This window comes from Fusarium pseudograminearum, chromosome 1 (assembly GCF_000303195.2).
Source record: "Fusarium pseudograminearum CS3096 chromosome 1, whole genome shotgun sequence".
Lineage (NCBI taxonomy): Eukaryota > Fungi > Ascomycota > Sordariomycetes > Hypocreales > Nectriaceae > Fusarium > Fusarium pseudograminearum.
In genome coordinates, this window is record NC_031951.1 from 9276370 (window position 1) to 9301687 (window position 25318).

The window sequence follows — 25318 nt, forward strand, 5'->3', positions numbered from 1 at the left end:
AGATGATGGAGCGAACTCGTATAACACGATGGTTCAAACCACATTGGAGGATTCGTGGGCCACCCGATTGCTTGGTGCTTTGGCACCCTACATTGATTTTTCGAGTTGACCATAGTCAGTCATTACTAGATAGAAAACAAGCTCAAGTCGTTCTTTTGATCAATCACAGCTCATGCAGGAGTTCTCAGTATACACGCAAGGTTAGTTTTGGGCCGAAGCAAGGGGAACCAGAGGAATGTTGAAGAGCACCATACTAACTTGTTGGACAAAGCGACTAATTGATTCTGCATGGATTGCCCTGCCCCTTGCCAGGAAAACAGAACATCGAGTGTATAAGACAATAGGGCTGAAGTTGTAAGGGAGAGATGTATCTGTCAGGGGTTGATAGTTTTCACCGCCGTACAGAATTTGGGTGGGAATTCTGGCATCAACTTAGTAGTCTAGCAGAGCTGATTAGGAATGAGCCAGATTGAACGGCTACGTTTAATTGACCTGGCCTTCCAGCTTATATGGAGGGTTGGCTTAGTAGTATGAAGCGCCACCTTATAGGGTATCTTTTAGTGGCTGTCAAGTGCCATGTTAGTTAGTGTGGGCAGCTGTCGTCAACGGTAATATCCACCATGCAAAGGATTGAAATTGTCTATGTTGCTACCAAGTTCAACATCCAGCATTCAAACTGCATACTTGATAGGTATTTAAGGGTCTTGCAATGTAGAGCAAAATGAAACAGAAGAATTCAAAGCTCTGAAGCCTTTACTATAACGCGCCAAGCATTCTACCTGCTACAGCCGCACGTATTTGAGTCTAGGTACCTAGTAGGTAGGTGTTCAGGTACTATACGCAAGCCTCCCCCTGGAAGTTGCATATCAATCCCTCCCTGGAACTGGTTGGCTTGGCTTCCGCCATTGGACCACTGTCTCTCCCTTATTTTTGTCTATCATCTCCACGCCGCACACTTACTAAAGCAGGTACAGCCAAGGAACAGGCAGGTACACATGTGCCTACACTTCCATAGATAGTAGCTTGTTCCGTCCCTACTTGCGCAACGCTGATTCTTCCTTTCTTGCATCTCTTGTTCTCTTCTTTTGTGCTTGGCTCTTCACGTCGCTCTTTAGACCCAATTGACTGCTTGATATCTCCCTCTTCGTATCTCGGTGAAACTCACCACACTTCAACCCTCACATTTTCGACGCGCAATGCGCATATAACATCATAATGCTGGCCACTTTCCAAGGGCGACCCGGTCGTCGCTATATTAGCCTTTTTCTTTTCATCGCCATCACATGGTTCCTTGTCCACAACTTTCGCCCCTACGAACGTTACCGTACCGTGAGAATAGGAACGTACAACTACCTTCCTAGTAGTTACGATTGGAGCAAGCAGCAGATCTTCCACCCCGTCGAAGACATCAGGGGTCCCCCGAATGGCACATTCAAGCTACTGCCCAAGATTCAAAAAGAACGTCCCAACGGTTACACAGAAGACAGCGAGACGACTGCTAGAAAAGCGGCCATCAAGCAGGCCTTCACCAAGAGCTGGGAGGCCTATAAGAAGCATGCATGGGGTTGGGACGAGCTGGCGCCAGTCTCCCTCAAGGGAAAGACCACTTTTTCTGGCTGGGCTGCCCAGATTGTCGATGCTCTCGACACTCTTTGGATTCTTGACATGAAGGATGAGTTCAAAGAAGCTGTCCAGATGGTTGCCATGATCGATTGGGCACGTACTGGTGATAGCTACCTCAACCTGTTTGAGGTAGCTATTCGTCACCTTGGTGGCCTCCTCTCTGCTTACGAGCTCTCTGACGAAGCTGTCTTGCTCGGTAAGGCCATTGAGCTAGGCGAGATGCTCTACGCTGCATTCGACACCCCCAACCGCCTGCCATCTCATTGGCTTTACTTCAAGTCCGCCAAAAATGGAGAACAGCAAGCCGATGAAGAAATGTCTGGCGCTGCAGGTGGTTCAATGTGCCTCGAGTTCACTCGCCTATCACAGATTACTGGCAACCCCAAGTACTATGATGCCACCGAACGCATCAAGAAGTTCTTCTACCGCAACCAGGACAATACTAAAATTCCTGGTTTGTGGCCACATGTCATGAACTATCGTGAGGAAAACGTCGACGACGATCGCTTTACCCTCGGAGCTGGCGCGGATTCCCTCTACGAGTACCTGCCCAAGATGCACGCCTTGCTGGGCGGCCTGGATCCTGAATACGTTGAGATGACCACCAAAGCTCTCGACACCGCCACTAAGAACTTGCTCTTCAAACCTCGTAATCCTAGTGACCTGAACATACTGATGTCAGGCAACGCAGTGCCAGGCGAGGATGGTGCCAAACCCAAGCTTACTGCTGAAATGCAGCACTTGACATGCTTTATCGGTGGGACTTATGCTCTGGCTGGCAAGCTTCTTTCACGAACTGATCTTGTCGACCTCGGTTCTCGTTTAACAGCTGGTTGTGTCTGGGCATACGATGCTTTCCCCACCAACATCATGCCCGAGATTGCTGAGCTTGAAGCATGCGAGTCTATCACCAGCAAGTGCCGCTGGAGTGATAAGCCCGTGGAGAAAAAGGACAAGCTGCCTGAGGGTTTCGTCCGAGTCCGCAACTCAGAATACAGACTGCGCCCCGAGGCTATTGAGAGTGTCTTCTACATGTGGCGTATCACAGGCGACGATGTCTGGCGCACCGCTGCTTGGCGCATGTGGGATAACATTGTCAAGCAGACTGAGACTCAGGAGGCCTTTGCTACAATCACTGATGTCAATAGGAAGGGTAGCGATAAGCGCGATAACATGGAGGTAGGTTTCCTAGTCTTCCAACTTCCCAGATTAAAGCTGACAATATGCTAGACCTTTTGGATGTCCGAAACAATTAAGTACTTTTACCTCACCTTTGAGAATCCCAACGTTATCAACTTGGATGATTGGGTGCTCAATACCGAGGCACACCCCCTGAAGCGTCCCAAGGGCGAGGAGCTCGAGACTCCTCAGAAGAAGACATCGTGGTGGAAATTCGGCCATTAAGCGATGATCTGGCGGACGATTTGTTCTTATATTGGTGTTTTAATGGGCTAGCAAAATGGAAGCATAGTGTTTTGGTTATAACAGCCTTTTATATATGGTTGAGTCTACATCAGCCGTTCTTCACATGAAAGCATGAAGGCAACCTGGTCTGAATGAATACTGAAACCCATGTGCAAGAGCCTCCACGGCAAGAGCCACGAATTGATGTAGGGTACGATATCAACATTCTCGAAATCATTTACTCTTAACGAGATTTACACGGCATTGATGTCATTAATACTGCTCATAAAGGCATGGTTCATACAGGTACTGATCCCGCTAATCGCATAGCCCCGCCTCACGCATATAACCTTCGCCCCAGTCATAGATTACATCACCACCAAAATAATGTATCATAACCTAGGTAGTACCTAACCCATGTCCCCATTTCACTTACACCACTACTTCATCCTGAAATAACTCGCTCTCCTCCTTATCCTTTCTTACCACGGCCGTAATGCGGCATGCCGCTGCGTCCCTCTCTCCTCTGTAGCCTGCGCCCTGCGCCAATTCCTCCAGCTTGCAGTGCTAGACTGCTCCGGTGCTCGGCGCCAGCTATCGGTGTACATGGACTACAATCTCAACAACGAAGAGGGCGGCATGATGAGATCGCCAAGAAGAATCATTATGAGCGGCTGAATTTGCGGCATGACGCCACGCCGGCAGAAATAAAAAAGTATTGTCATTGCCCGTAACGGTCGTGATGATATATTTGTAACTGACACCTCTTAGGTCCTTCTATTCACTTTCAAAGACCCACCATCCTGATGCCAATCGCTCAGATCCAAACGCTTCATCTACATTTTCCCTAATCTCCGAGTCATACACAGTGTTGTCTGATAAATCGCGCCGCTCGGCCTACGATCGTGATGTCCTTCGTCTGCAACATCACCCACCACAAACGGCCGCTCAGCGTGGTTCTTACCATTCCCATCAGGCTGGTGGACGCGCACCTTCAGGTCTAAGCCGCAGGAGAGGTACCTTTCGCGGCCCGCCACCTAGTTTCTACCGCAGCGGAGGCTGGGGAGACCAGGCGGACAAACGTCGCAAGGCGCATGAAGAGAGCACTGGTGGTGGTGGTGGCGGAGGCGGCGGCGGCGGCGCATCGTCGCAAGAACATGGAGCATCACACAGTCGTAACCAGAGTCCCTGGGGTGACCCTTTTAAACCTGAGGCTTCTGCTCATGGAGGAATGGGACCAGGCGACGACCCTTTTGGGCACCAGAACGATGTCCCTCACTTTGACAAAGCAGGCCATACGCGAACACATCAACGGGAGGATGAGCGGCGTAAAAGTCGATGGCAGAAGCGAGCTATGGGTGATGACGATGTCGAATTCGAGCCGCAAACGTCCATCACTGGACATTTCATCATTGTATCGGGCATTCTGGCAACGACGTTATTGGCCCCTCTCATATATATTCAGTTCATGAGCATTGGACAGCAGAAGAAGGAGAAAGTTTAGATTAAGGTGGGGAAACAGTCGGAACCTGATATTTCTCTTTAGAGCGCGAGTAGAAAGGATATACGGTATGAAAGACGTTTAAACGGCAGTACTGAAGTTTCACGACTGATGGGCGATGAGTTCTTCATGGGCAGGGCGGAGCTCCCTGCACAAATATCTAAAGAGAGGCTTCACGGACCAAAAGAGGCACCAAGACATGGCAAAGATCTTTGGGATTTTTTATTTGAGATAATCTACATCCTTAAGGACCACCGCAATGCAAGCCTGTAAGGTACATGAGCTGTTTAGGGTGGGACAACTCCAGAGCGGAATATTCTAGCGCAAATTTTATGCTAGAAGCTGAATAGAGGTATTTTTAGAAGCAGTTTAACCCTCGAAGGTGAAGCTGGCACCGAGCTTGTGGGTAGCCTGGTCGAGCTTCTGGGTGTCGAAAGAGCCACCGAGACCCAGGGTGACACCCTCACGGAGGAGAACATTGTAGGCAAGGGCAGCAATACCGCGGTCGTTGATCTTGACCTATATTTCGGATCATGAGTCAGTCGCATATCCCTCTCCTTTTGAGCTTAATTCTACGAACCTTGGTGAAAGAGACGGGGTCGATGCGGTACTTGCTGGCGACTTCAAGACCGACAGCGTTGCCAGTCTTGGAGTTCCAGGTAGCCTTGGCACCAGCCTCAACCTGGGAGTTGACCTTGTGGTAGTAAGAAGCAGCGAAGACGCTGAGGTTGTCAGAAGCGGTAATGGCAGCGCTGTACTGGGGAGCAGCATAGCCGACAGCGGCACTGTAAGCGGTCAGGGCAGCCTTGTTGGCATCGTAGCCAGCGGAAGCACCAGCCAGGAAACCCTCGTGGCCGACAACGGCATCGACGTTGGCGACGGGGCCCTTGAGGAGATCGAAGAAAGCACGGCCGTGGAAACCGGGCTGCTTGAAGTGGAGGTTGAACTTGGCACCCTTAGCGGCGGTGGCAGGGAGGAAGTTGAAGAGACCCTCAAGCTTGAGACCCTTGGCGAGGGAGTCGGCGACCTCGATCTTGGTGTCGAGAGCGTTGGCGGTGTTCCAGGTCTGGGTGAGGGTCAGGCCTGTACGGGAGTAAAACATTAGCAATTGAGCAAAGCCGGGTCGAACAGACGTCGCAAATCCGATCGGCCATCCCGACTTTGGCCCCAGGATTCGCGAGACGCTGAGAGAGGGGAGGTTTTGTTTGCGGCGGGGGTTAGATACGGGTGGTGGAGACGGAGATGGAGATTGTGAAAGTGAAAGTGACGTTGAAGAAGAAGATGGTGGTGTCGTACCGGTAGGCTTGTCGGTGTATTTTCCCTCAATCTGTAAGGTTTAGGTCAGTGATGTGTTCCAAAGCAGGAGGGAGGCCATTTCGTTTCTCGTTGAAGTTGTAGAGAACTAGTTCGACAACGGCGCCGAAAGCCGCGGTTGACCGAGCACTAGCCTCCGAACTCCCGAACGAAAAACAATACGATAGCCTGCCATTGGATTCGTTGGTGAAGAAATACTCACAGCAGCAGAGGTGGCCTTCTCGTGGCTGGACTTGCCAGTGACCTTGAAGGCAACGCCGTTGGGGGCGGTGTCCTTGAACTCGAAGGTGGTGGCAGAGAGGTGGTAGAAATCCTTGTTGAGGAGCTATAAAACGGCGCAAAAACGAGGCGCAAAAGTCAGCGGAGCTCATAAATAATCATGTTGCAGGTATAGCAAAGGTGTTTGGTTCCAATGTCGAAGCAATTGGCATCTTGGAGCTGTATGGTCCGTTCCACTCTTCGGTATGGGATCCAAAATAGTAGGGAAAAAACAGATCTGTCGCAGCCGTGATGTATCACAGATAGAAGAACCAAAGCAGAAGTAAAGACGACGACGCGGGGAGAGGTCAGAAGAGGCATACATCGTTGGCCGGCTTGGCAATGTCGGAGAAGGCGGGGACAGACATGATTGCGGTGTTTGGTATCTTGAAGATTATGAGTCTTTAAAGAAGGGATGTGATGAAGATGAAGATGGGGACGGGAGAGAGAAACGGGGGAGGAGAGTGGGAGACGATAGGAAGAGCCTGGCAGAAAATAATGGATGCTTGGGCTCTCTCTAGCTGGGCTGGCTCCCCAGGCATGGATTTACACAGGGCATCCTTCTACACAGGGTTTAATTGTTGGGGGACCCCGCTGTAGCCAGGGTTGCCCAGGCACAGTAGCTAAGCTCCACGGGGCCCAAGCTCTGATATTTGTACAGTCTCGGCTACCAGACAGGCCTCGAAGCAGGGAATTGGCACAGGCGTCACCCAGGTCGGCTGATATCGGGACTGTGTCACCTTGTCGCTTGGCCAGTCGCGGGTGACCACTCTGTACCTTAAAACACCAATAATCCGTTTGTGCTGCAGCCGACGATCATGTAATTCATCAATCTAATTTAGTGATTTAATAGGTTCCCCAGAAACTAGGGCCCACGTGGAGGGGTAATGGGCAATTCTCACCTGGCAGGTTGTCTTGTCCAATGCCTCATTTTTTATTTATCAACTTTTTGCCAACAGCTTAAGCAACCGAGTGAGTACCTAGACGAAAGAAACACCTATATAATTGGAAGCACACTCATTTGCCATGTCATGGTTAGATCTACTTGCCACTCTCCCAAATCTCGGGCTATCTCATGTCTCATGTAACATACATTAAACTTGACTCGCCGCCCAACAGGTGTTGTTATCCATACAGACCTCGATTCCACCTTTAGCTTCTCGACGCATGAACAGCTCAGACACTAACAGCTCATCTGACTCCATCATTAACTGACCACTACCATAGGCCAAACGAGCCTTGTCTAGCCCAACTACCTGCTAAACACCAGTATCAGAATGAATTAACACCTCGCTGCACTGACGAATTTGATCGACCAACCCACGTCGAGGAGCGTCGCTCACCTATTGGCTAGTTCACCACACCCATCTGTAATAGGCTGCTTCATCGTCAAGACCCTTCATGCATGAGCAAGTCAAGCAGCACAACATCAAGCAAGCGCTAGCCTTCAATATATTTGACATTCACCGACCCTCGCACTAACACGCATACGATGCAATTCTCTCTTTCTAGAACATTTGTATTGTTCTTGATTTCCGTGTTCCTGCCCATATCATCCGTCCCTTTTTACAGTCATCATCATTCCAAGGTAGGTAAGCAAATCCCAGACGCCTTTTTCTCTACCTCCAAGAAACGACACCCAGAGTTGCTCCTTAGATCAGGTTCATGGCAGATACCTCAGATAGTGTAAGTTACAATGAGTCGACCAAGTTTTCTCTACTTGGTGTTTTACTCGATTCGCTATGTCATTAAGCCGCGCTGTCGTACTTGGCGTTGTGGGTGGCAATGGCTCTATTACAATGTTAGCAACCATTTTCTCTTTCTTTTTTCGTTTACAGGGATTTGACTTACCGGCCACTAGGGTCGGTCTGCTTGGACCAGGTGGGAGTCCAGCGCATGACAGTTGACGCGCAGTGAGGGGGGAAGTGCTCGTCAAACATGCATCGGTACCAGTACGCCTCCTTGGTATCAGGGATATCGTTGCCCCACTCAGGCTTGGGGTTCTTCATCATCTCATCGGTGACCTGCTTCTCAGCGGTGTCCTTGAGGGCGTCGATCCAACCGTAGCCGACACCATCAGAGAACTGTTCCTTCTGTCGCCAGAGGATGTTGTCGGGAAGGTAAGGCTGCTCGCCAGGCTCATCCGAAGTATCGAAAGCCTTGCGGAGGATGTACTTTTCGAGCTTCTCCGTGGTGATCATCTTGTCCTGAGGATCAATGTTCATGGAGTACTCAAGGAACTGTTCAATTAGTTAGCACTGTGCGCTCCACTCGGTTATCCTTAAGAAAATCAGCTTACCTCCTTGTCAAGGAAAGGAACACGAGCCTCAAGACCCCAAGCAGATGTGGACTTGTTGGCTCGCAGACAATCAGACAGATGCAAGTTCTTGACACGTCGCACGGTTTCCTCGTGGAAAGAGTCCTTGTCAGGAGCAGCGTGGAAGTACAAGTAACCGCCAAAGATCTCGTCACTGCCCTCGCCACTCAGAACCATCTTGATACCCATAGCCTTGATCTTTCTCGACAAGAGGTACATGGGGGTAGAGGCTCGGATGGTGGTGACGTCGTAAGTCTCGAGGTGGAAGATAACGTCAGAAAGAGCGTTGAGACCGTCCTCGATAGTAAAGGTCATAACATGGTGCTTGGTTCCGAGGAACTTAGCGACCTCGAGAGCCGCCTTGTTATCGGGAGAGCCTGGAAGACCGATGGAGAAAGAGTTGAGCTGGGGAAGGTAGGTAAGAGTGTCGAGGTGGTCGTCATCGTCAACACCAACAAGACCCTCACCAGTGTCGGGGTCCTCGACAGGGAGAACGTTGCCGTTGGCCTCGAGAGCCTGTTTTCGGAGTCGGGTCACCTCACGCTGGGCGATGGAGGCAGTCAAACTCGAATCAAGACCACCGGAAAGAAGAACACCGAAAGGCACCTCAGCCATGAGTCGCTTTCGGACGGACTTTTCAAGAGCCTGTCGAAGGACCTTGTAGTCGACAGGGCTGCTGGGAACCTTCTTGGGGTCCCACCAAGAGGGGTTGAAGTAGCGAGTGGTCTCGCCAGTCTTGGAGTCGTAGACATGACCGGGAGGGAAAGCGACGATCTTGTCGCAAACGCTGTGCAAACACTTCAACTCGGAGGCGAAGTAGACGGTTTCAGGCTCAGTGGAGGACCAGCCCTGGTAAAATGTGGTAATACCGATAGGGTCGCGGGCGGCAATTGTGCGGTCTTGCTTCTTGTCGTAGAGGACAAACGAGAACATGCCATCGAGGTGGTTGGGGGCATCGGTGTCAAATTCGGTGTACTAGAAAATATTCGTTGTGAGATTGGTGCTCCCGTCGAAGTCATACGCCAGGTTCTCTTACCAAGGGGATGATGACCTCGCAATCAGAAGTGGTCTTGAAGTGGTATCGCTCCTTGAGGTGCTTTCGAATGTGACGATGGTTGTAGATCTCACCGTTGACGGCGAGAATGATGCTGTCGTCGGCGTTGGTCAGGGGCTGGGCTCCGGACTCTGTGGAAAATTGTCAGTCGCGAGGGCTTCCAGGTGTCAAGAGCTTACGACTTACCAACACCGACAATGCTGAGACGCTCATGGCAGAGAACTAATGCAACAGTTAGAGATGCAATCTTGGGTTTCCTGAAAGTCAATTGACGTACTGGTGTGGTTGGAAATAACGCTTCCACCTAAAAACACGACTTTAGTACTTGCTATGAGTGTGACGATCCAGCCGTTATTTTCACATACTCCAGTCGGGGCCACGGTGACGGATTCTGCGCCGATAAGTTAGTTTCGAGGTTTTCGACCAGGTGTCATCGTACATACTGCTTTGCGAGTTTCAGAGCCGTAGGCTTGAACTTTTCCACGTCGGGATGACTGCGAGATGGCAAAATGTTAGTCGCGCCATGATCCAGCAACAACTTTTCCCCTCCGACCGCGGGGTGATCTCAATCCAATTCAATTCATGGCGGGGTCCTGATGCCCCATGCCCTGCCCCTCCAAAGCCACCAGAGGGAGATCCATGTTCATTCGCAAGGGGTGAGAACGTACCGGTGACAGGCGAAGATTCCACACATGATCGCGGTTGCAGAAGCGTGCAATAGAGAAGTGTTGGATAGAGAATGGTATGAGGGAGGGAAAGGAACGGGACAAGCAAGATTAATATTTAGCAGCAGCCCAAGGAGAGAAAAAAAGAGGAGTCATAGCAAAACTCCACCCTCCCTTCTCTCCGCCGGCACAGGCGACAAGCGACAGGCGATAAGTGACTACTTCCTGCCTTCCATCCCCCAGGTACCTGCCTACTATCTACAGCACCGGCCCGGGAGGCGCAAGGTTATTAGCGGTTGTTGTCAGATCTAATGTACTCGATGAAACCTTTTCAGTCGTTAAGGTTATCCACAAGTTGCTCCGCTGCGGAAACGATGAGCATGTCTCTCTCCACTGTGATGGTGACTGGCAACTATTGAGTAAGTCGCTAAACCAACTAAGTATTGCTACAGATTGCCGCAGGCTTTTTGATTGTACACTCTTTGACTTCAGGTCAGATCGTCCATTGCTTTGCTCTACATCCACGGAAGAACCTGTCCGTTGATAGATAACGGGTTATCAAACCAGGTCAAGCCAAAAACTTTTTGGAGGTGTGAGTAAACAAGATGGCCGACTTCGGCTCACAAATCGGCAGACTTCATTGGACTTCATTGGCAGCCAAGAGCCAATGAGCCCTGAAGCTTGGATGTTATTGGACAAATTACATAAACTTTAGGTTAGGTGTTTGATAAGGGGAATACAGCGGGTATACGCATATATGGCTGTTGTTGTTGCGTCACAAAAACAGACAACCGCCGTTCATACGGTGATTTGTCAACATGGATACCGAGTATTGCAGATTGTTTCTTCTATCATATGAATTCGTTCGGACGACGAGGACTGGATCAGTGGGGCGTTCCCACAACGCATGCCAAAGTGAATCACTCGCCGACCAACATCGCAATGCGTGGACCAACAACTGCCCGGTACAATGTAACATACTGACGGAGAAAGACTCTGCTTAATCTTTGAAAAAAATACGTTCCTGTTGGCTCTAGCTGTATTCCATGTTCAGCGACCTAGCGTGCAGTATAAAACCTTTGCCTAGCACCCAATCCCTCGTTATATCATTGCATAGCTCGTATCATGCTGTGTCACATATGTGTGCCCCCGTAGTCCCTGAACTCCCTCTTGCAGGTTACAGGTGACTTCCCGCCTTGGTATTTCCTTTAACGCCGTGGCTTGAGGTCTCTCACAAAGAAAAATTTCGTCTAAATAGCCTCTGTGCCTGAAGTCTCCAGAAGGATGCTCAAGGAGTGGGGTTTTCACGGACTATTCGGCGAACTCGTTTCTCGTACTCGGCGCGATCCCTCTTGAATAAGTTGTATGCCTCCGCCTGGGCAGGGGACTCGGGATTAGGGTCGTTGAGGAGGTCTTGAATACCAAGCAAGATTTGCTTGACGGTGATGGCAGGCTTCCATGCCTCGTCTTCGTTAAGGATGGACAAACACACAGTTCCTGACGGGTAAACGTTCGGGTGGAACAGCGGGGGAACAAATTTGCCTGGGTTATATCAGCATCAAGTCCCTCTCCGGTTATATCTGAAACTCGTCTTCTTACATTTAGGAGGCTTTGTGGGATATTCTAGTACAAAAGTTAGCACACATCACAAGAGCGTCGCATGGTGTTGTGTCGGGTCTTACCATCGGGAAAAGCGATAGTTAGTTTGAAAAGACCACCAGACCAAATCGTACTGTCCTTTCCAGGTATTCCACATTCCCAGTTCTTGACATCGAGAACACCCTCTTTGGTGCGCTGGGGCTTGGCATAGAAACCGAAAGGATGGTCTCGTCGCCACTGCTTCCTGCTTGGGTCTCAGCATAGTCCGAGGTCAGCACAAGCTGTACAGTCTCACCTTTCCTCTTGCAATCTGTTTTGACACAGCGCCATAATTTCTTCCAGCGGGGAAACTGGCCGCGGCAAGATGGGGGTTGTGGTATTGACGATGAGCACGAGATCGTCAAGGGTCGAGGGTTGAGGGCAGCGCGAAGTCGAAGAGCTGAGGCGCAGCGAATATTATGACGGCGACGAAAAGTTGCTAAGCTAAGCAAGAAGTTCAAGTAGCAAGGTGCGCAGGCCTTCGTTTTGCACGGGGGCTAGATTTTTCAAAGAAAAGAAGGAACTCGAGAGGAGAGGCTGATGGGGAGATGGAAAGAAATCGAAACCAAAGCCCGATACTATTTGTGCAGGCGTGCAATTCACCAAACGACGTCTTTGTTGATGACTTGCTGCACAGGCCAATGCTCACTGCTGTTGGTCGAGAAGCACGTCCACCCGTTTTTGGGAAACCCCACTACTGGAATTAGTGGTCGGTTGCCTGTAGGTACCTGAGCACACTCAGTGGAAAATAGGTAGTGTTGTTATGGTGGGGTAAGCCCCTAACCATCCTCATAGCTGTCACTCGTAGGGGTCGGAAACCTTTGATGGATGCAGAGTGTAAAAGATGGAAATTATCGAGTCAGCTTTCGTCTTAGTAAACCAGTCTCTTGCTTCCTTATTTTGTTCAGTGGCAGTTTAAGAGGCCTGAAGATTTCCACAGGTGTAGGTACCACAACCCAGGCAGCCTGATCACTTTAGTATCTGGTCTATGGAAATCACCTGTGACCTAGCGCCGGTCGGGGTCACAATCATAGGTCACCTCGGCACAGTCAATTTAGAAGCGGGCATACATCCGCTCACCTCAAAGTTCCTTGCCCACGTATTGTCAACTGGTAGACTACAATTCTCCATTACCAACCACTCACTTAACTCCTACGTCGTAGAGCTTCACGTGAAGAAGTCTGCCGCGCCAAAGTCTCTTCACGACTACGACGGCAGCTGAAATTCGCCAGCTTATTCGTCTCACTTCACCGACGTTCGTTAACATAAGTGGGGGTATGTGAGTAAGTTGTGTTGGATATACAAACAAACAATAGCATCATGAGCGCAGACAAGGACATAGAAGCTGCCTTGAAGGAGGAGGTTAAGGAGGAGCTCAAGGAAGCTGCCAAAGCGGATATCAAGGACGAGCCGAAGGAGGACAAGGAAGAGCATATCAGTAATCTCAAGGTCGAGGATGTTGCTACTCCAGCCTCGGCTGACACTGCAATGCCCGAAGCCCTGGTGGCTGACCCCCCAGTGTCTGCTCTCTCAGCAGAGACTTCCACTTCAGAGGCAGAGTCAACCAAGATGGTTCCTCAGGAACCTCCTCATCAAGAGATGGTTTCTCAGGAGACATCTAAGGATGCTGCCCAAGACACCACCTCTCCGGATACTTCTCCCAAAGAGACTATAGCCCAGCACACTGCTGCTGAGGAGACCGGATCCAAAGAACCCGCGTCTGAAGAGATCGATTCGCAGGTCACCACCACCAAGGAGGGTGCTCCTAAGGAATCTGCTTCCCGAGAGGATGCTGCTGTGCTCACTACCGCAGCAGTGGTGACCGCGGCAGCTGCTACAGAGGCAGTCGCGGAAAAGGCCGCCAGCCTCTCGGCGCCTGCAGTCGAGACTGCAAAGCTCCTTGACGATTTCGAGGATGTTCCAGACCCAGACGAAGATGATCTGGACGACCTGGATGGTACGTTGCAAGAAAGCAGTGTCATGAGCGCATCCGCTAATTGTTCCTAGATATGTTGGACGAGTTCTCGGCAGTCAAGATCGATCAACCTAAGCTTGTGGAAGCTGCTTCTGCTATTAAACCAGAAGCTCCAAAAGATGCAGCTCCCTCTGGCAAGCAGCCTGAAGTTGAGGATGCATTTTCAGAAGAAGAGTTTGCCAAACAGTTACAGGCTGGTATGGCTGATCTCCTAGGCGAGCTTGAACAGTCCGTAAGTCTTATTTCACCACAAATACGTCACATCATTGCAAGTGCTAATACTTTTCCAGCCGGACATGCAAGCTCAATTCGAGGACATCTTTAAGCACATCGCTGCGGCGGAAGGGGCTGGTGATGCGCCACCTCCAAGCTCCTCAAAGGGGCCAGCATCTCAACCACCGCCCGAGGATGCATCTTTCCAAGATACCATTAAACGGACAATGGAGAGGATGCAGGCGTCAGGGGACCAAGCTACGGCTGCTGCTGCCTCAGGGTCCGGCGACGACTTCATGTCCGAGATGCTCAAGCAATTATCCTCAGGCGATCTTGGCGACCTAGGAGGCGAGGGCAGCGAAGAGGAGTTCTCCAAAATGCTCATGGGCATGATGGAGCAGCTCACCAACAAGGAAATCCTCTACGAACCTATGAAGGAGCTTGATGAGAAGTTCCCAGAGTGGCTAATCAAGAATCGTGACGCGACACCCAAGGAGGATTTGAAGCGGTATGAGGAACAACAATCCATCGTGCGTCAGATAGTGGCCAAGTTCGAAGAGAAGACATACTCGGATTCCAACGCGACGGATCGTGAGTTTATCGTGGACAAGATGCAAAAGGTATGTCCATCTCGCCCTTCTCCTGGATGGTTTTATTGATACTAACATCGCTATCAGATGCAAGCAGCAGGATCGCCACCCTCTGATCTTGTTGGAGACATGCAATCGGCCCAAGATGCCCTCAACCCAGGAGATGAAGCCTGTAATCCGCAGTAGCTACCAAGCCCGGGTATCCATCCGAGCCATCTAAGCACACTTTACCAAAATAATAGTTGTATATCCGATGCTATGTTAATGGTATTTCCCAAACGCCATAGCCTTCTTCAAGGTCCGATTAACCCCAACTCCGTGCGTGATAAAATGCAAAGCAGTAAAAGAGTGAACACACAAAAGGCAAGCTCGCTATTGCATCTCAATATCCCCAGAAGTATCCATTTGGTCTTGTGGTTGCATTTGCAAGCTCTGCTGTGCTTGCTCTTGTGCAATAAGTTCAGCAAAGACGTCATCATAGTCTTCCTCTGATAGTGTAGGTGATGGTGGTCGCTGAGAGGACGTCATCTGCTGTTCTTCGTAAGATGCCAACATAGCCTGGAGCTGCTCTTCCTCATCCATCATCATCTCATCCTCCTCAGGGATCGGGGGGTGTTCTTGATGAAAAGTCATGGCCTCTTCAATGTCTGCTTCGGTAACTTCTGGAGCATCATGTAATAGTTGTCCTCTGTCTGCCAGGTAATTTGTTCTCAAGAACTATGGCTGAAGTCAGTAACAATGGTATGAGACCTGCAAACTGCTATCTTACCTGTCCCTCGATGTCTCTTCGTTGCCAGGCCTTGTCTTCACGACTTTGCTTGACATTCTGAAGAAATTGCTGACGTCTACTATCTTGTACCTCCTCCCGTTTGCGATTCAGGGGATTCGGCCGCGTCGGGCGAGAAGCAAACTTGAATTTGGGAGGTTTGATGGGGGAAGATTGGATTTGTCGTTGAGGATGCGCGTTCCGCTCGATTGGCGATGACGCGCGAACGGGTGAGGAAGACAGAGGCGATGAAATGACAGGGCGATGGTCCCAATTGCCGGTGAAAATGGGGGAAGGAGCAAAAGACAGCATGCTTTCGGCTGTTTTCTTGTGCGTTGTCTGTTGCATAGAATTACGAATAAACAATATTGAGAAGTTGTCGTTGGAGGAGCTTGAATAGTATACAAGAGTTTCGTATGAGTGGCGTGGTCGTGTAAAGAGGTTTAACTAGTATTGACGCGATTGAAGTCGCGGTCGCGAAATCACGTGAGTCTACGCGGGGTCCTGATCTCGGGTGCAAGGTGCTAATCTCTGTTATCAGGCGGGTGGCCAATTCGCCTCCCCGAATATCGCACCCGGCCCAAGCCGAGCGATGGGCCTGGCTACTATACTAGCCTTGGTGGACGGACGGAGGTTTATCGGAATCGGCACACCCAGGCAAAAAAACTGTCGATTGATTGCCTTGCCTTGCCTTGCCTTGCTTGGTTGACGATATGATCCAAAATTAAGCCTGGTCTTAACTCTACAGTGCAGATTCATGTTCGCTGTTCACTCCTTTTTTTTTGTTAGACGCTTCTGTTTTAGAATGAGTAACTACATCTTACTCCTTAATATTCTACCCTATTAAAGCCCCTCAGCGGCCAGATGAACACCTTTTCTGTCTCGGCCTTTGCGACCCGTATCGCCGCTCGACCATGGACGTGCTCGACTTGTAGAGGCCAATTGCTGCGTGGCAAGCCTCTACAGTATATCACCTCGCGAAATTTTGCTTCGGGGAAAGGTTCGAGAGGGAGCAATGGTCGAAAATCAGGCCCCAGACGACCTTTATTATATGCCTCGGCCGGTGTTGGAACTATAGGGGCAACCGCACTTGCACTGGGCGATGATATCAAGAACAGTTATGAAGCAGCAGAGCGTACGGGCAGGGTTGCGGCTGCGCTCGCTGTCTGTATCAATGAGTATGTTGCCATCAGGTATTTAGCGCAAAGAATATAGAACTGACGGTCTGCATAGTTATCGAACAACCCTGAATGCGAGAGAAACGACCGAGGATCACGACGAACAAGAGAATATGCTAAAGGCATGTCATAAACGATGCGCCGAACGAACACTGGTTGTATTGGAAAAGAATGGAGGCATCTTCATTAAACTTGGCCAACATCTCGTAAGGATTCATCCACCTCAACATGCAATACTCAGGGAGCGTCATGCTAACAAGCCTGTAGAGCGCCATGAACTATCTTCTGCCTTCTGAGTGGACCAACACATTCATACCGCTACAAGACAAATGCCCCGTATCCTCACTTGAATCGATTGAAGACATGTTCCGCCAAGACACTGGAGAGGAGCTTTGGGATTACTTCTCTGATTTCGCCTCCGAGCCAATTGGTGCTGCCTCCCTTGCACAGGTGCATCTAGCGACTATCAAGGGTTCGGACCAAAAGGTTGCAGTCAAGGTACAGCATCCAGAACTTCAAGGTTGGGCACCCCTGGATCTCGCTCTGACTCGCTATACTTTCTCGACCTTGAAACGATTCTTCCCCGAATACGACCTCGAGTGGCTCTCTTCCGAGATGGACGTTTCCCTTCCCAAGGAGTTGGACTTCCAAGAGGAGGCTGACAATGCCCGTCGTATGAAGGAGCACTTTGCAAAGATACCACAGTTGCCACTGATTATTCCTGAGGTCATCTGGGCCAAACAGAGGATTATCGTTATGGCCTGTGAAGCTGGAAGTCGGCTTGATGATCTTGAGTACATGGACAAAAACGGAATCGATCGTGACGAAGTCTCGGCCACCTTGTCCCGCATATTCAACGAGATGATTTTCGGCGATGGCGCACCGTTACACTGCGACCCTCATGGTGGCAACATCGCGATCCGCAAGAACACCAGTCGTCGAGGTCTTGGCCGTGGGCCAAACTTTGATGTCATACTGTACGACCATGGTCTGTATCGTGACATCGAACTTCCCATGCGACGATCGTACGCCAAGATGTGGCTCGCGGTTATTGATGGTGACATGGACCGCATGAAGAAGTATGCCCACGAAGTTGCTGGTATCGAGGACAAGGACTTTCCCCTTTTCGCCTCGGCAATTACTGGTCGGGACTACAGCATCGTTAGCAAGTCTGGATCTATTCTCGAGAATCGAACAGCCGACGAGCAAAAGACAATGAGTGGTGCTCTACAGGAGGGACTGATCGTCGATCTCGTTCAACTCCTCAGCCGTGTCCCCCGAATCATCCTTTTGATCCTCAAGACGAACGACTTGACCCGCAGCCTGGACGAGAACCTCCAGACTCGCCAGGGCCCCATCCGCTCCTTTATGATTCTGGCACGGTACTGCACAAAAACTGTTTTCCATGAGAAGCTTGAAGAGATCAGCCAAAACGGATCGCTCTTGTGGCCTCTCAACGCTGTACGACTGATCGCTGCATGGGTCGGTTTCATGCGCGTAGAGATCAAACTGGAGGCTTTCGAGTTGTGGCTTTTCACGAAGAGAATGCTGGGCATGGGTAACGGAGAGTTCTCGGGGGCGGCGTTCCAAAAGTGATAATAATGAGTTAGAAGACATATTGATATAGAGCGTACATAATCTGCTGGCCTGGGCAATTGAAGATCAATAGAGGTAGAGTTTTCATATCTTGCCCAACGCTTCTCTCTTGCGGTTTCCCACTAGTCTTTCCTTAAGCAGCAACGTGAATGGGAAGTAACTTGGCCAAGACACGGCTGCAAAATGCCATAGTGCGCGATCTACAGAGATGGGCAAACTATTCACAGTATCTCTCAGGGCGTGCTCGAAGAAGACATGATCCGCAGTAATGCTGGGTCAAAGCAGGTCGTTCATTACATAAAGAACTGACTTTGATAAATGAATACAGGTACAATGTCTATCTATTCCATAGCTTCTTCCATGTCGTTGTCCAAACCATACGCCATGCCGGGATACCTGATCCTTGGGATATTCCATTCACATAAACCCAAACTCCATACGATGCCAGCTTACTCAAACGATCCCTTACCCAACAAACCACCCACGACTCCAAGTCTTCTTTCAGCTCCCTTGACCTTTCTCTCTTCTCTCCTTCGCTCATTTTGTTCGAGCTTCGCTCGTCTCTCGCTATCTCGCGCAAAGGCCTGCACGCCACTCTTCTTGCTAGCTCCCTTCTTAATCTTGGCCTCTCCTCCGAATCCGCTGGCTGGTGTTGAGGGACCAGAACTTGAGGTGGAGGCTGTGCCAGAGGCATATGAGTTGGTTGTCGCACGACGTAGGAGCGCCGGCACCTTGAAGGAGGAGCTCGATGCTGTTGCGAAAGCAAGACGACTGGTGCTGGTGTTGGAAGAGTTATTACGTTTTAGGCTGATGCGATCAACAACTACAACGCGGCCCCGGCGAGAGTTGGATCCATCGTTTTCCTTATCACTGCGAGCTTGTCCAGGAACTTCTTCTTCGCCCTCGCTGTCTGATCCGGCTTCCGTGGCAGGAATGATAGAGCCGTGGGGATCCTCTAGCAAGCTAGATAAAGTTTCGCGCACTTCGCCAATGTTGGAAGGCTTCTTGCCATCCTTGGTTCTACGCAGATGAGCAGGTGTCCGATTATCTGCAGGGCCAAGAACCCTATGATGTTGGCTATCGGGAACCGTTTGTGTATTACTGCCTTCCCCATCCTGGGACTGCGAGGACTCGTTGATCTCTTCAGGTGCATCCAAGAAGTCCATCTCATCGTCGCTACCTCGGTCCTCGATGGTTTTGAGGAAAGCCTGGTTGCCCGGATTTTCAGCAATCTTCTTGACCCGTTCATCAGCGAACAAAGCCTGCTGCATCTTGGCGAATTGTCGACGCTTCATCTTTCGACGAGCTTCGCCATCATCGTCTGAGTCGTCAAGATCGTATCCAGCGCCGCGCTTGCGACGAAGCATACCAGTTGTGATATCCTTAAAAAGCTTATCGACCTGCTTTGCATCCTCGGCACGTTCTCGATCACTGCAAAATGTTAGGGTTATGTCAACAGTGACAATTAGGTACAACTTACGCATAGAAAGCAGCGAGCTTGGCTTTGTCGATGTTATTGCCGGCAGTGTCGTCGATAATTTCTTTAAGCGAGGTAACAGATTCGTTGTCACTGTCCTCGCCGTCTGCGCCTCCCAGGCCAGCGTACTCATCCTCGGATTCCTCGGCCTGGTCCTGAACCATCTCCTTGGCCTTGCTTTTCTTGTGATCAAACTCTGCTTGAGCCCGTTTCTTCTTTTCTTGCTTAGCCCCCTCCTTCAACATGTCCAAGGCAGTGCCAGGCTTCTCTGCGGCTGTTGGCTCAGGGGTCTCCTCAATACGCTCAGACGTATCCATTTTGCGACGAAGGCGGCCACGACGGACTAACGGCGAAGCTTGCATTGGGTCCTCTTGGTCGACTGCCATTGTCTCCACGGTGGAAACTGGCGCCTCGATAAATCTGTTTTTCAAGGGTGTTTGGTGTTGGAGACCCTCATCCTGAGTGAAGTCGATCATGTCGGAGATTTGTGTGCTCTCCTCCCGCAGCAAGCTATCAAGACTTCGCATCTGAGACTGAGAAAAGTTGAGATGAACGCCTTGGGTTGTCTTTTGGGTGTCGTCCTTCTGACTGTCCATGACCATGTCTTCCATGGGCTCGTCCATGGTCGCAGAAAAGTTGGAGTCGGGAAAGTGGTCAAAGTCAGGCATCATGGACTGGGTTGGACCGTTCTCCGCCTCTACCTGGCTGTCGTCCATGGTACCAGCAAAAATCTGAGTAAGCCCAAGGCCAGCCGCTCCCTGTACAGGAAGACCAGGGATAAAGTTCTTTTTAGCTGAACGGAGTACGGATCTAGGCGCCGTAGGAGATTGAGTGTTTGGAACCATGGGTGAGGTGTGTAGGGTGGTTTGTGGCTTCGATTTGGGTGTCATCTCAACCGAGTTCTCTTCTTCATCGTCATCAGAAAGAACGATAGGCTTGCGGATTCGTCGCTTGCTCGCCACTAGAAGTTCGTCGGCGTCGTCATGAACATCTTGACTAGCGACAGGAGCTGCATCGTCCTCCTCGTCAGCAGAAGCCTCAGACTCTCCGTCTTCAGCCTCTCCTTCAACCATGGGGTTATCGTCTGCTTCATCATCCTCGTCTTCTGACCCAGATAATTCGACTGCCGATGCTTCGCCGTCATCTTCGTCAGCAGAAGCCTGATACTCTTCGTCGTCGCTGTCATCCCACGCCAGAGGATCGACTTCGCCATTCTCTTTCTTCTCCTTCTTGGCAGCATCCCGTTCCTCCTGCATGATCCTCTGGGCCTCCTCCATATGCTTGGCAACGATGTCGTCGACCTGCTGCATCTCGCGCTCGCGCTCTTCGGCAGTCTGGATAACTACACCTTGGGCTTTGAGCATATCCAGTCTGCGGTCACGCTCCACCTTGGCCTGCTGTCGGGCCTTTTGCTGAAGGTACATCTGCAGCTCGCCCGGCGTCATGACATGGTTTTCGTTCTTTCGTCTAGTCTCCTTACCTGGAGATTTGACTTGTGCAAGGGCGCGCAGGGTCTGAATCGAGCTGTGTTCTTGGGCTTTCTTGGTGGGTGCCATGTCGAACACAGCTCGGATTTTATCTTTTGTGGTTGTCGTAATTTCCAATTCGTCATCCGAATCTACCATGGTCACGTTGGCTCTAACAGGTGGGAATTTGACTCGAAATTGTCGTTTGGGCTTTTGGATTGGCTGCTCATGTTCGGTCGTTGTCTCGATAGCTTTTCCCTTGCCCTTGTCAAGCTTGGGTTTCGTTGTCTTGGCGAGTTCATCAATGGTTGGCAAATCGAGGTCGTCGTCTTGAGCGACAGGTTCGGTGGCATCGGCAGTTTCCTTCGACACAGGGGGGGAACTTGGTGGTGTGTCCACGTCCCGCATTTCAACGTCGCTGTGAGGTGTTGGTCCCCTGCTCGAGCTGGCACCCTTAGGGCCTGTTTCACCTGCTGGTCTGAAGTTGAATCGCTCAAACAAGCTATTTTTTGAGATCTTCTTTCTCGTCTTCGCCTGGTGCTTCAACTGCATGTTTCTTGCCATTCTCTGAGTTTCTCGGTTCATTTCCTCGATGGCTTTCTTGCTTGCTTTCCGGGCACTGGGCCGCCCGGTTTGTGTCAGGCGATGTCCACCTTCATCATCAGTTATGCCGGAGTCTTCATCATCCGATGCCATCTGCTCAATCTCTTGGGCGAGTTTCTCTTGCTTCGCACGCTTTTCTGCGCGCTCCGCCTCTTTGGCTGATTCTTCGGCGCTTTTCTTTTGCCGTTGGCGCTCAATCAGTGCTGTCATCCTATCGGATTTGATTGCGGGTAAGCCCTCGTCAGAATCCGAGTTATTTTGTGTTGACTTTGATGGTGAAGGGCGAACAGGGGATTGCTCCACGAAGAGTCCTCGCTCGGGGCTTTCCGAAGTGTTTCTAGCCATTGGTGATGAAGGAGCCTTACGGGTTAGTCTTCGGCGTGCCACAAGAGTGTCGTCTTCTGATGAAACATCAGGCATGTCGACATTGTGTTCTTCTCCCGCTTGTGTGACCTCTTTCTCTTCTTGCTCGAACCTCTGCTTTACACGATCTCGAGCGGTGGTGTTCTGGTTGGAACTATCATCTACCAGCCGCGCTGGTTGGGTAGTACCTTGCATTCTGGCCGCAACCTTTCCTCGGGGTCTAGTCATCTCCTCCTCCGACTCATCGGGCGCGTCTTCATGATGTGTGGATTGTTGTGGTAGGTCGAGGAGTTTTATTGACGCATTTTTTGTAGTTCTTTTCGATGGTGATTCTTCTTCATCGCTGCTCCCACAAGCCGCGAGTTGAGCTTGCATTCTTGATCTTGGTGAGAGTTGTTCGGGAGATCCGCCCGATGATACGGGGGTAGAGGCTCGAGAGGGAGTAGCCATTACAAAGGCAATGGTGCTGTATCAATTATGTGCTGTAACAGATCGAGGGAATATAAATTAACAGCAAGTTTATTGACGCTTCGAAGACCAAACCTTGAAGTGAAAGTATGTTAATGTGGAAATGCACTGGACTGTGGTGGAAAAGACATGACCAAGGTAACTCGCAACTAGTGGGGAGTTTCAATTACGCGACGCGTGGGCCATAGGTTGTACATACTACCTAGGTGTTGGCATGGAGAAACGCGTCACAACGCATCAATTCCGCGTAAAGTTGCTACCCACCACGTGAGATTCAATTAAACACCCCTGTGGTGACGATCTTGATGGGGCAACTAGACTATAAACTTTACCTGAGGATATCGCGATTTTTGAAGTCTAATATTGACTTTTTCTCGCTTTGCAGCTTTGAATCATAAAAGGTAGGGCTCAGAGAGCAACTTTATTCTCATGTACTAACCACCAAATAAAATTATTACAACTTTAAAAACAATATTGCCTTCGGCTGCCTTGCATCTAGAGTCACAGAAAGTAAGGCACAAAAGTTATTCTCACACAATACAAAAGCACTGTAAGACATACTTGCTCAGCAGCCCACTTCTTATTTCTTCCCATGAACTTTACATCATTGAAATGTCAATCAACTCAAAGCAAAGATATCACCATCACATATCATTATAAACTGATGTCGAGGAAAACGGCACATTCGATTCGATAAGCTATGATTGTGAAGCTATTTCGTCTCTCCTCTACTTTTATGATTTTATAGTTTTTGTAGTGATTTGTGCATCCGGTAAAGACTGTCCATAGTATCCTCCTCTTTCAAAGCAAACCCGTACATATCAGCAACATTGAGAACTGACATCAGCGCCTAAAAAAGCTTGTGCTCAAGGGTCATGTCGGACTCAGGCTCAAGACCAACGCAAGCACGGAAGATGTTGGTCAGGGCAGCGCGCTGCTTGGCAAGAGCGTTGACAACAGGAGTGCCAGGGGGGGTCAGGGGAGCCTTGAGCATGTAGCTGAGGACACTCAGAACACTGTGGAAGCTCTTGTACTCGGTGGTAGCAGTGCCGTCGGAGGACACGGCCTTCCACTGGATACGAGACATCATCTCGGCAATAATGACCAAATCGATGATCAGGGGAGAAGCGAGGAGAGAGTCCTCACAGATGTTGAAGAGCCTGGATATTGTTAGCCGTTGTTCTTAGTTTCAGGAGTATGGTATCGACTTACGAAATGGTCTGGTGGCCACCCATGAAAATCTCGGCGTAGTACTCATCAAGAGCACGCTTGTTGTCTGCAACGGCAGGCATGTACTTGATTACAACGCAGTGGTCGGGATGCTCGCCCTTCTTGTAAAGGACGTGGTTGGCCTCGACCATGTCATCAACGACGTTGGACTTGGAGATCTCCTTGGAGCGGAACTGCTTCTGGGAGCTCAGGTTCTTGCCGTCGTTGTTGCCAAGATGGTTGTAGCTGGCAATGGAGGTCAACTTGATACCGGCGTTGATGAGGAAGTCAACAAGGGCGGACTTCATCTTGGTCTGGCCAGACTTGAAGTCATCGCCACCAATGAAGGCGTTGTGCTTCTCAGCAAGCTCAATGGCACCAGGGACGAAGGTGTTCTGGGGAGAGCCGTTGATAAAAGGGGCCTGTTCGAGGATACAAGCAACGGCAAAGACGGTAGAAGGAGAAACCTCCTCATGTCCCTGCTCGATAGCCTTGAGGAGGTTGTCAGCAGTGTCGTTGATACCCTCAATCAAGTCGGCATATCGCTCAGTGTTGGCAGTCCACATGATGATGACCTTGTCAAGGCTGTTCTTGGCTTTAAAGTCACGAATATCCTGGCGGATCTTCTCAACATGCTCCCAGCAGGCCTTGGTTCCCTCGAGGACGTTGTCGGCGCGGTCCTCCTGGTTGGCAGCAATGAAGTCAGGGTAGTAGATGGAGGGAAGGGGAACCATTTCCGCCATCTCCTTCTTGACCTGGGCCTTGAGAGTAGGCTCAAGAACCTGGGCACGGTCCATGGCCTGAGCCAGGTTCATCTTGCTGATGTCCCAACCGCCAATGACCAAGTCATTGGGGTGAACCATGGGAAGGATGTTGTGGAAGGGAATGTTGACCTCCTGGTGGGTCTTGGCGTCATGGCCGAGCTTGAGGGTTGAGCCCATGACAACGGAGCCGTAGTAGTTGGACTCGCGAGGACCTTCCTTGGTGTCCCAGGCGAGCTGACGGCGGTTGGCGAGGATACCAGCGGTAACGGTGGTGCCGTTGTTGCCTCCAAGTCCGACCAACATCATACCGACCTTGGGAACCTTGCGGTCGACCTTGAAGTCGTAGAGAGTCTCGTTAGGAGTAGCAACATACTTGCCGCTGGCATCAACTTCAACCTTTGTGGTGCGGTAGGTGTATCGTGAGCGAATCTCCGCATCCGTGTAGGTGACGTTGGGTGAGTTGACGGTAAAGAGGTCCTGGGTAGCGGAGGAGCCTCGGCCGTTGTATACCGACCCGTTTGAGGAGCCCGTGCCGACTTCCGCGTGAGGAGCCATAGTGCTTGAATTGGCTTTAGCGTGGAAGTTTGCGGTTTAATTGAGATTGGACGGGTTTCTTTTTTGTGAGTAGACCTTTACTGTTCAAAGGTCGAGTCCGCTGAGCCTCCGGAAGCGGCTGAGCAGCGGGCTCCTGCAAACGGGTGATGCGTCCTGGGAGGAGTTAGAATTTTGTTCACACAGTAAGATTAGGCTTGGGTTTATCTAGATCAACATACGAGTTAAGGAGATTGGAAAACGTCTTGACGACTGTAGTGACCAAAGGTCTATGCCTTGGTCGTTATAATAAGATTGATAAAGTTATGGAGGGGTGTTGCGGTT

At 50.4% G+C, this 25318-nt stretch overlaps 10 protein-coding genes across 10 annotated transcripts, besides 2 other annotated features; 4 read left to right on the forward strand and 6 right to left on the reverse strand.

Annotated features, from left to right (window-relative positions):
- Nucleotides 1-1215: 1215 nt before the first annotated feature.
- FPSE_03108 (uncharacterized protein) lies at nucleotides 1216-3027 on the forward strand (the record flags this gene model as incomplete). Its single annotated transcript, XM_009256227.1, has 2 exons — nucleotides 1216-2802; nucleotides 2854-3027. The coding sequence occupies 2 exons, from the start codon at nucleotides 1216-1218 to the stop codon at nucleotides 3025-3027; spliced, it is 1761 nt and encodes a 586-aa protein (XP_009254502.1).
- Nucleotides 3028-3530: 503 nt separating this feature from the next.
- Nucleotides 3531-4531, forward strand: FPSE_03109 (uncharacterized protein; the record flags this gene model as incomplete). Its single annotated transcript, XM_009256228.1, has 2 exons — nucleotides 3531-3742; nucleotides 3799-4531. The coding sequence occupies 2 exons, from the start codon at nucleotides 3531-3533 to the stop codon at nucleotides 4529-4531; spliced, it is 945 nt and encodes a 314-aa protein (XP_009254503.1).
- Nucleotides 4136-4169: a microsatellite.
- Nucleotides 4532-4897: 366 nt separating the features above from the next.
- On the reverse strand, nucleotides 4898-6468 carry FPSE_03110 (uncharacterized protein; the record flags this gene model as incomplete). The annotated part of the gene is made up of 4 exons (XM_009256229.1): nucleotides 4898-5047; nucleotides 5109-5855; nucleotides 6045-6167; nucleotides 6424-6468. The coding sequence occupies 4 exons, from the start codon at nucleotides 6466-6468 to the stop codon at nucleotides 4898-4900; spliced, it is 1065 nt and encodes a 354-aa protein (XP_009254504.1).
- A 1380-nt stretch (nucleotides 6469-7848) lies between these two features.
- On the reverse strand, nucleotides 7849-10165 carry FPSE_03111 (uncharacterized protein; the record flags this gene model as incomplete). Its single annotated transcript, XM_009256230.1, has 9 exons — nucleotides 7849-7891; nucleotides 7952-8340; nucleotides 8400-9392; nucleotides 9454-9602; nucleotides 9658-9693; nucleotides 9749-9775; nucleotides 9837-9862; nucleotides 9915-9965; nucleotides 10140-10165. The coding sequence occupies 9 exons, from the start codon at nucleotides 10163-10165 to the stop codon at nucleotides 7849-7851; spliced, it is 1740 nt and encodes a 579-aa protein (XP_009254505.1).
- Nucleotides 10166-11424: 1259 nt separating this feature from the next.
- FPSE_03112 (uncharacterized protein) lies at nucleotides 11425-12065 on the reverse strand (the record flags this gene model as incomplete). The annotated part of the gene is made up of 4 exons (XM_009256231.1): nucleotides 11425-11678; nucleotides 11736-11759; nucleotides 11819-11979; nucleotides 12031-12065. The coding sequence occupies 4 exons, from the start codon at nucleotides 12063-12065 to the stop codon at nucleotides 11425-11427; spliced, it is 474 nt and encodes a 157-aa protein (XP_009254506.1).
- Nucleotides 12066-13094: 1029 nt separating this feature from the next.
- On the forward strand, nucleotides 13095-14738 carry FPSE_03113 (uncharacterized protein; the record flags this gene model as incomplete). The annotated part of the gene is made up of 4 exons (XM_009256232.1): nucleotides 13095-13731; nucleotides 13782-13981; nucleotides 14040-14582; nucleotides 14640-14738. 4 exons carry the CDS (start codon nucleotides 13095-13097, stop codon nucleotides 14736-14738), a joined length of 1479 nt encoding a protein of 492 aa, XP_009254507.1.
- Nucleotides 14739-14924: 186 nt separating this feature from the next.
- Nucleotides 14925-15630, reverse strand: FPSE_03114 (uncharacterized protein; the record flags this gene model as incomplete). Its single annotated transcript, XM_009256233.1, has 2 exons — nucleotides 14925-15269; nucleotides 15322-15630. 2 exons carry the CDS (start codon nucleotides 15628-15630, stop codon nucleotides 14925-14927), a joined length of 654 nt encoding a protein of 217 aa, XP_009254508.1.
- A 365-nt stretch (nucleotides 15631-15995) lies between these two features.
- Nucleotides 15996-16019: a microsatellite.
- A 163-nt stretch (nucleotides 16020-16182) lies between these two features.
- FPSE_03115 (uncharacterized protein) lies at nucleotides 16183-18092 on the forward strand (the record flags this gene model as incomplete). The annotated part of the gene is made up of 3 exons (XM_009256234.1): nucleotides 16183-16496; nucleotides 16552-16702; nucleotides 16764-18092. The coding sequence occupies 3 exons, from the start codon at nucleotides 16183-16185 to the stop codon at nucleotides 18090-18092; spliced, it is 1794 nt and encodes a 597-aa protein (XP_009254509.1).
- A 449-nt stretch (nucleotides 18093-18541) lies between these two features.
- Nucleotides 18542-22451, reverse strand: FPSE_03116 (uncharacterized protein; the record flags this gene model as incomplete). The annotated part of the gene is made up of 2 exons (XM_009256235.1): nucleotides 18542-19523; nucleotides 19573-22451. The coding sequence occupies 2 exons, from the start codon at nucleotides 22449-22451 to the stop codon at nucleotides 18542-18544; spliced, it is 3861 nt and encodes a 1286-aa protein (XP_009254510.1).
- Nucleotides 22452-23319: 868 nt separating this feature from the next.
- On the reverse strand, nucleotides 23320-24997 carry FPSE_03117 (uncharacterized protein; the record flags this gene model as incomplete). The annotated part of the gene is made up of 2 exons (XM_009256236.1): nucleotides 23320-23629; nucleotides 23682-24997. The coding sequence occupies 2 exons, from the start codon at nucleotides 24995-24997 to the stop codon at nucleotides 23320-23322; spliced, it is 1626 nt and encodes a 541-aa protein (XP_009254511.1).
- Nucleotides 24998-25318: the final 321 nt, after the last annotated feature.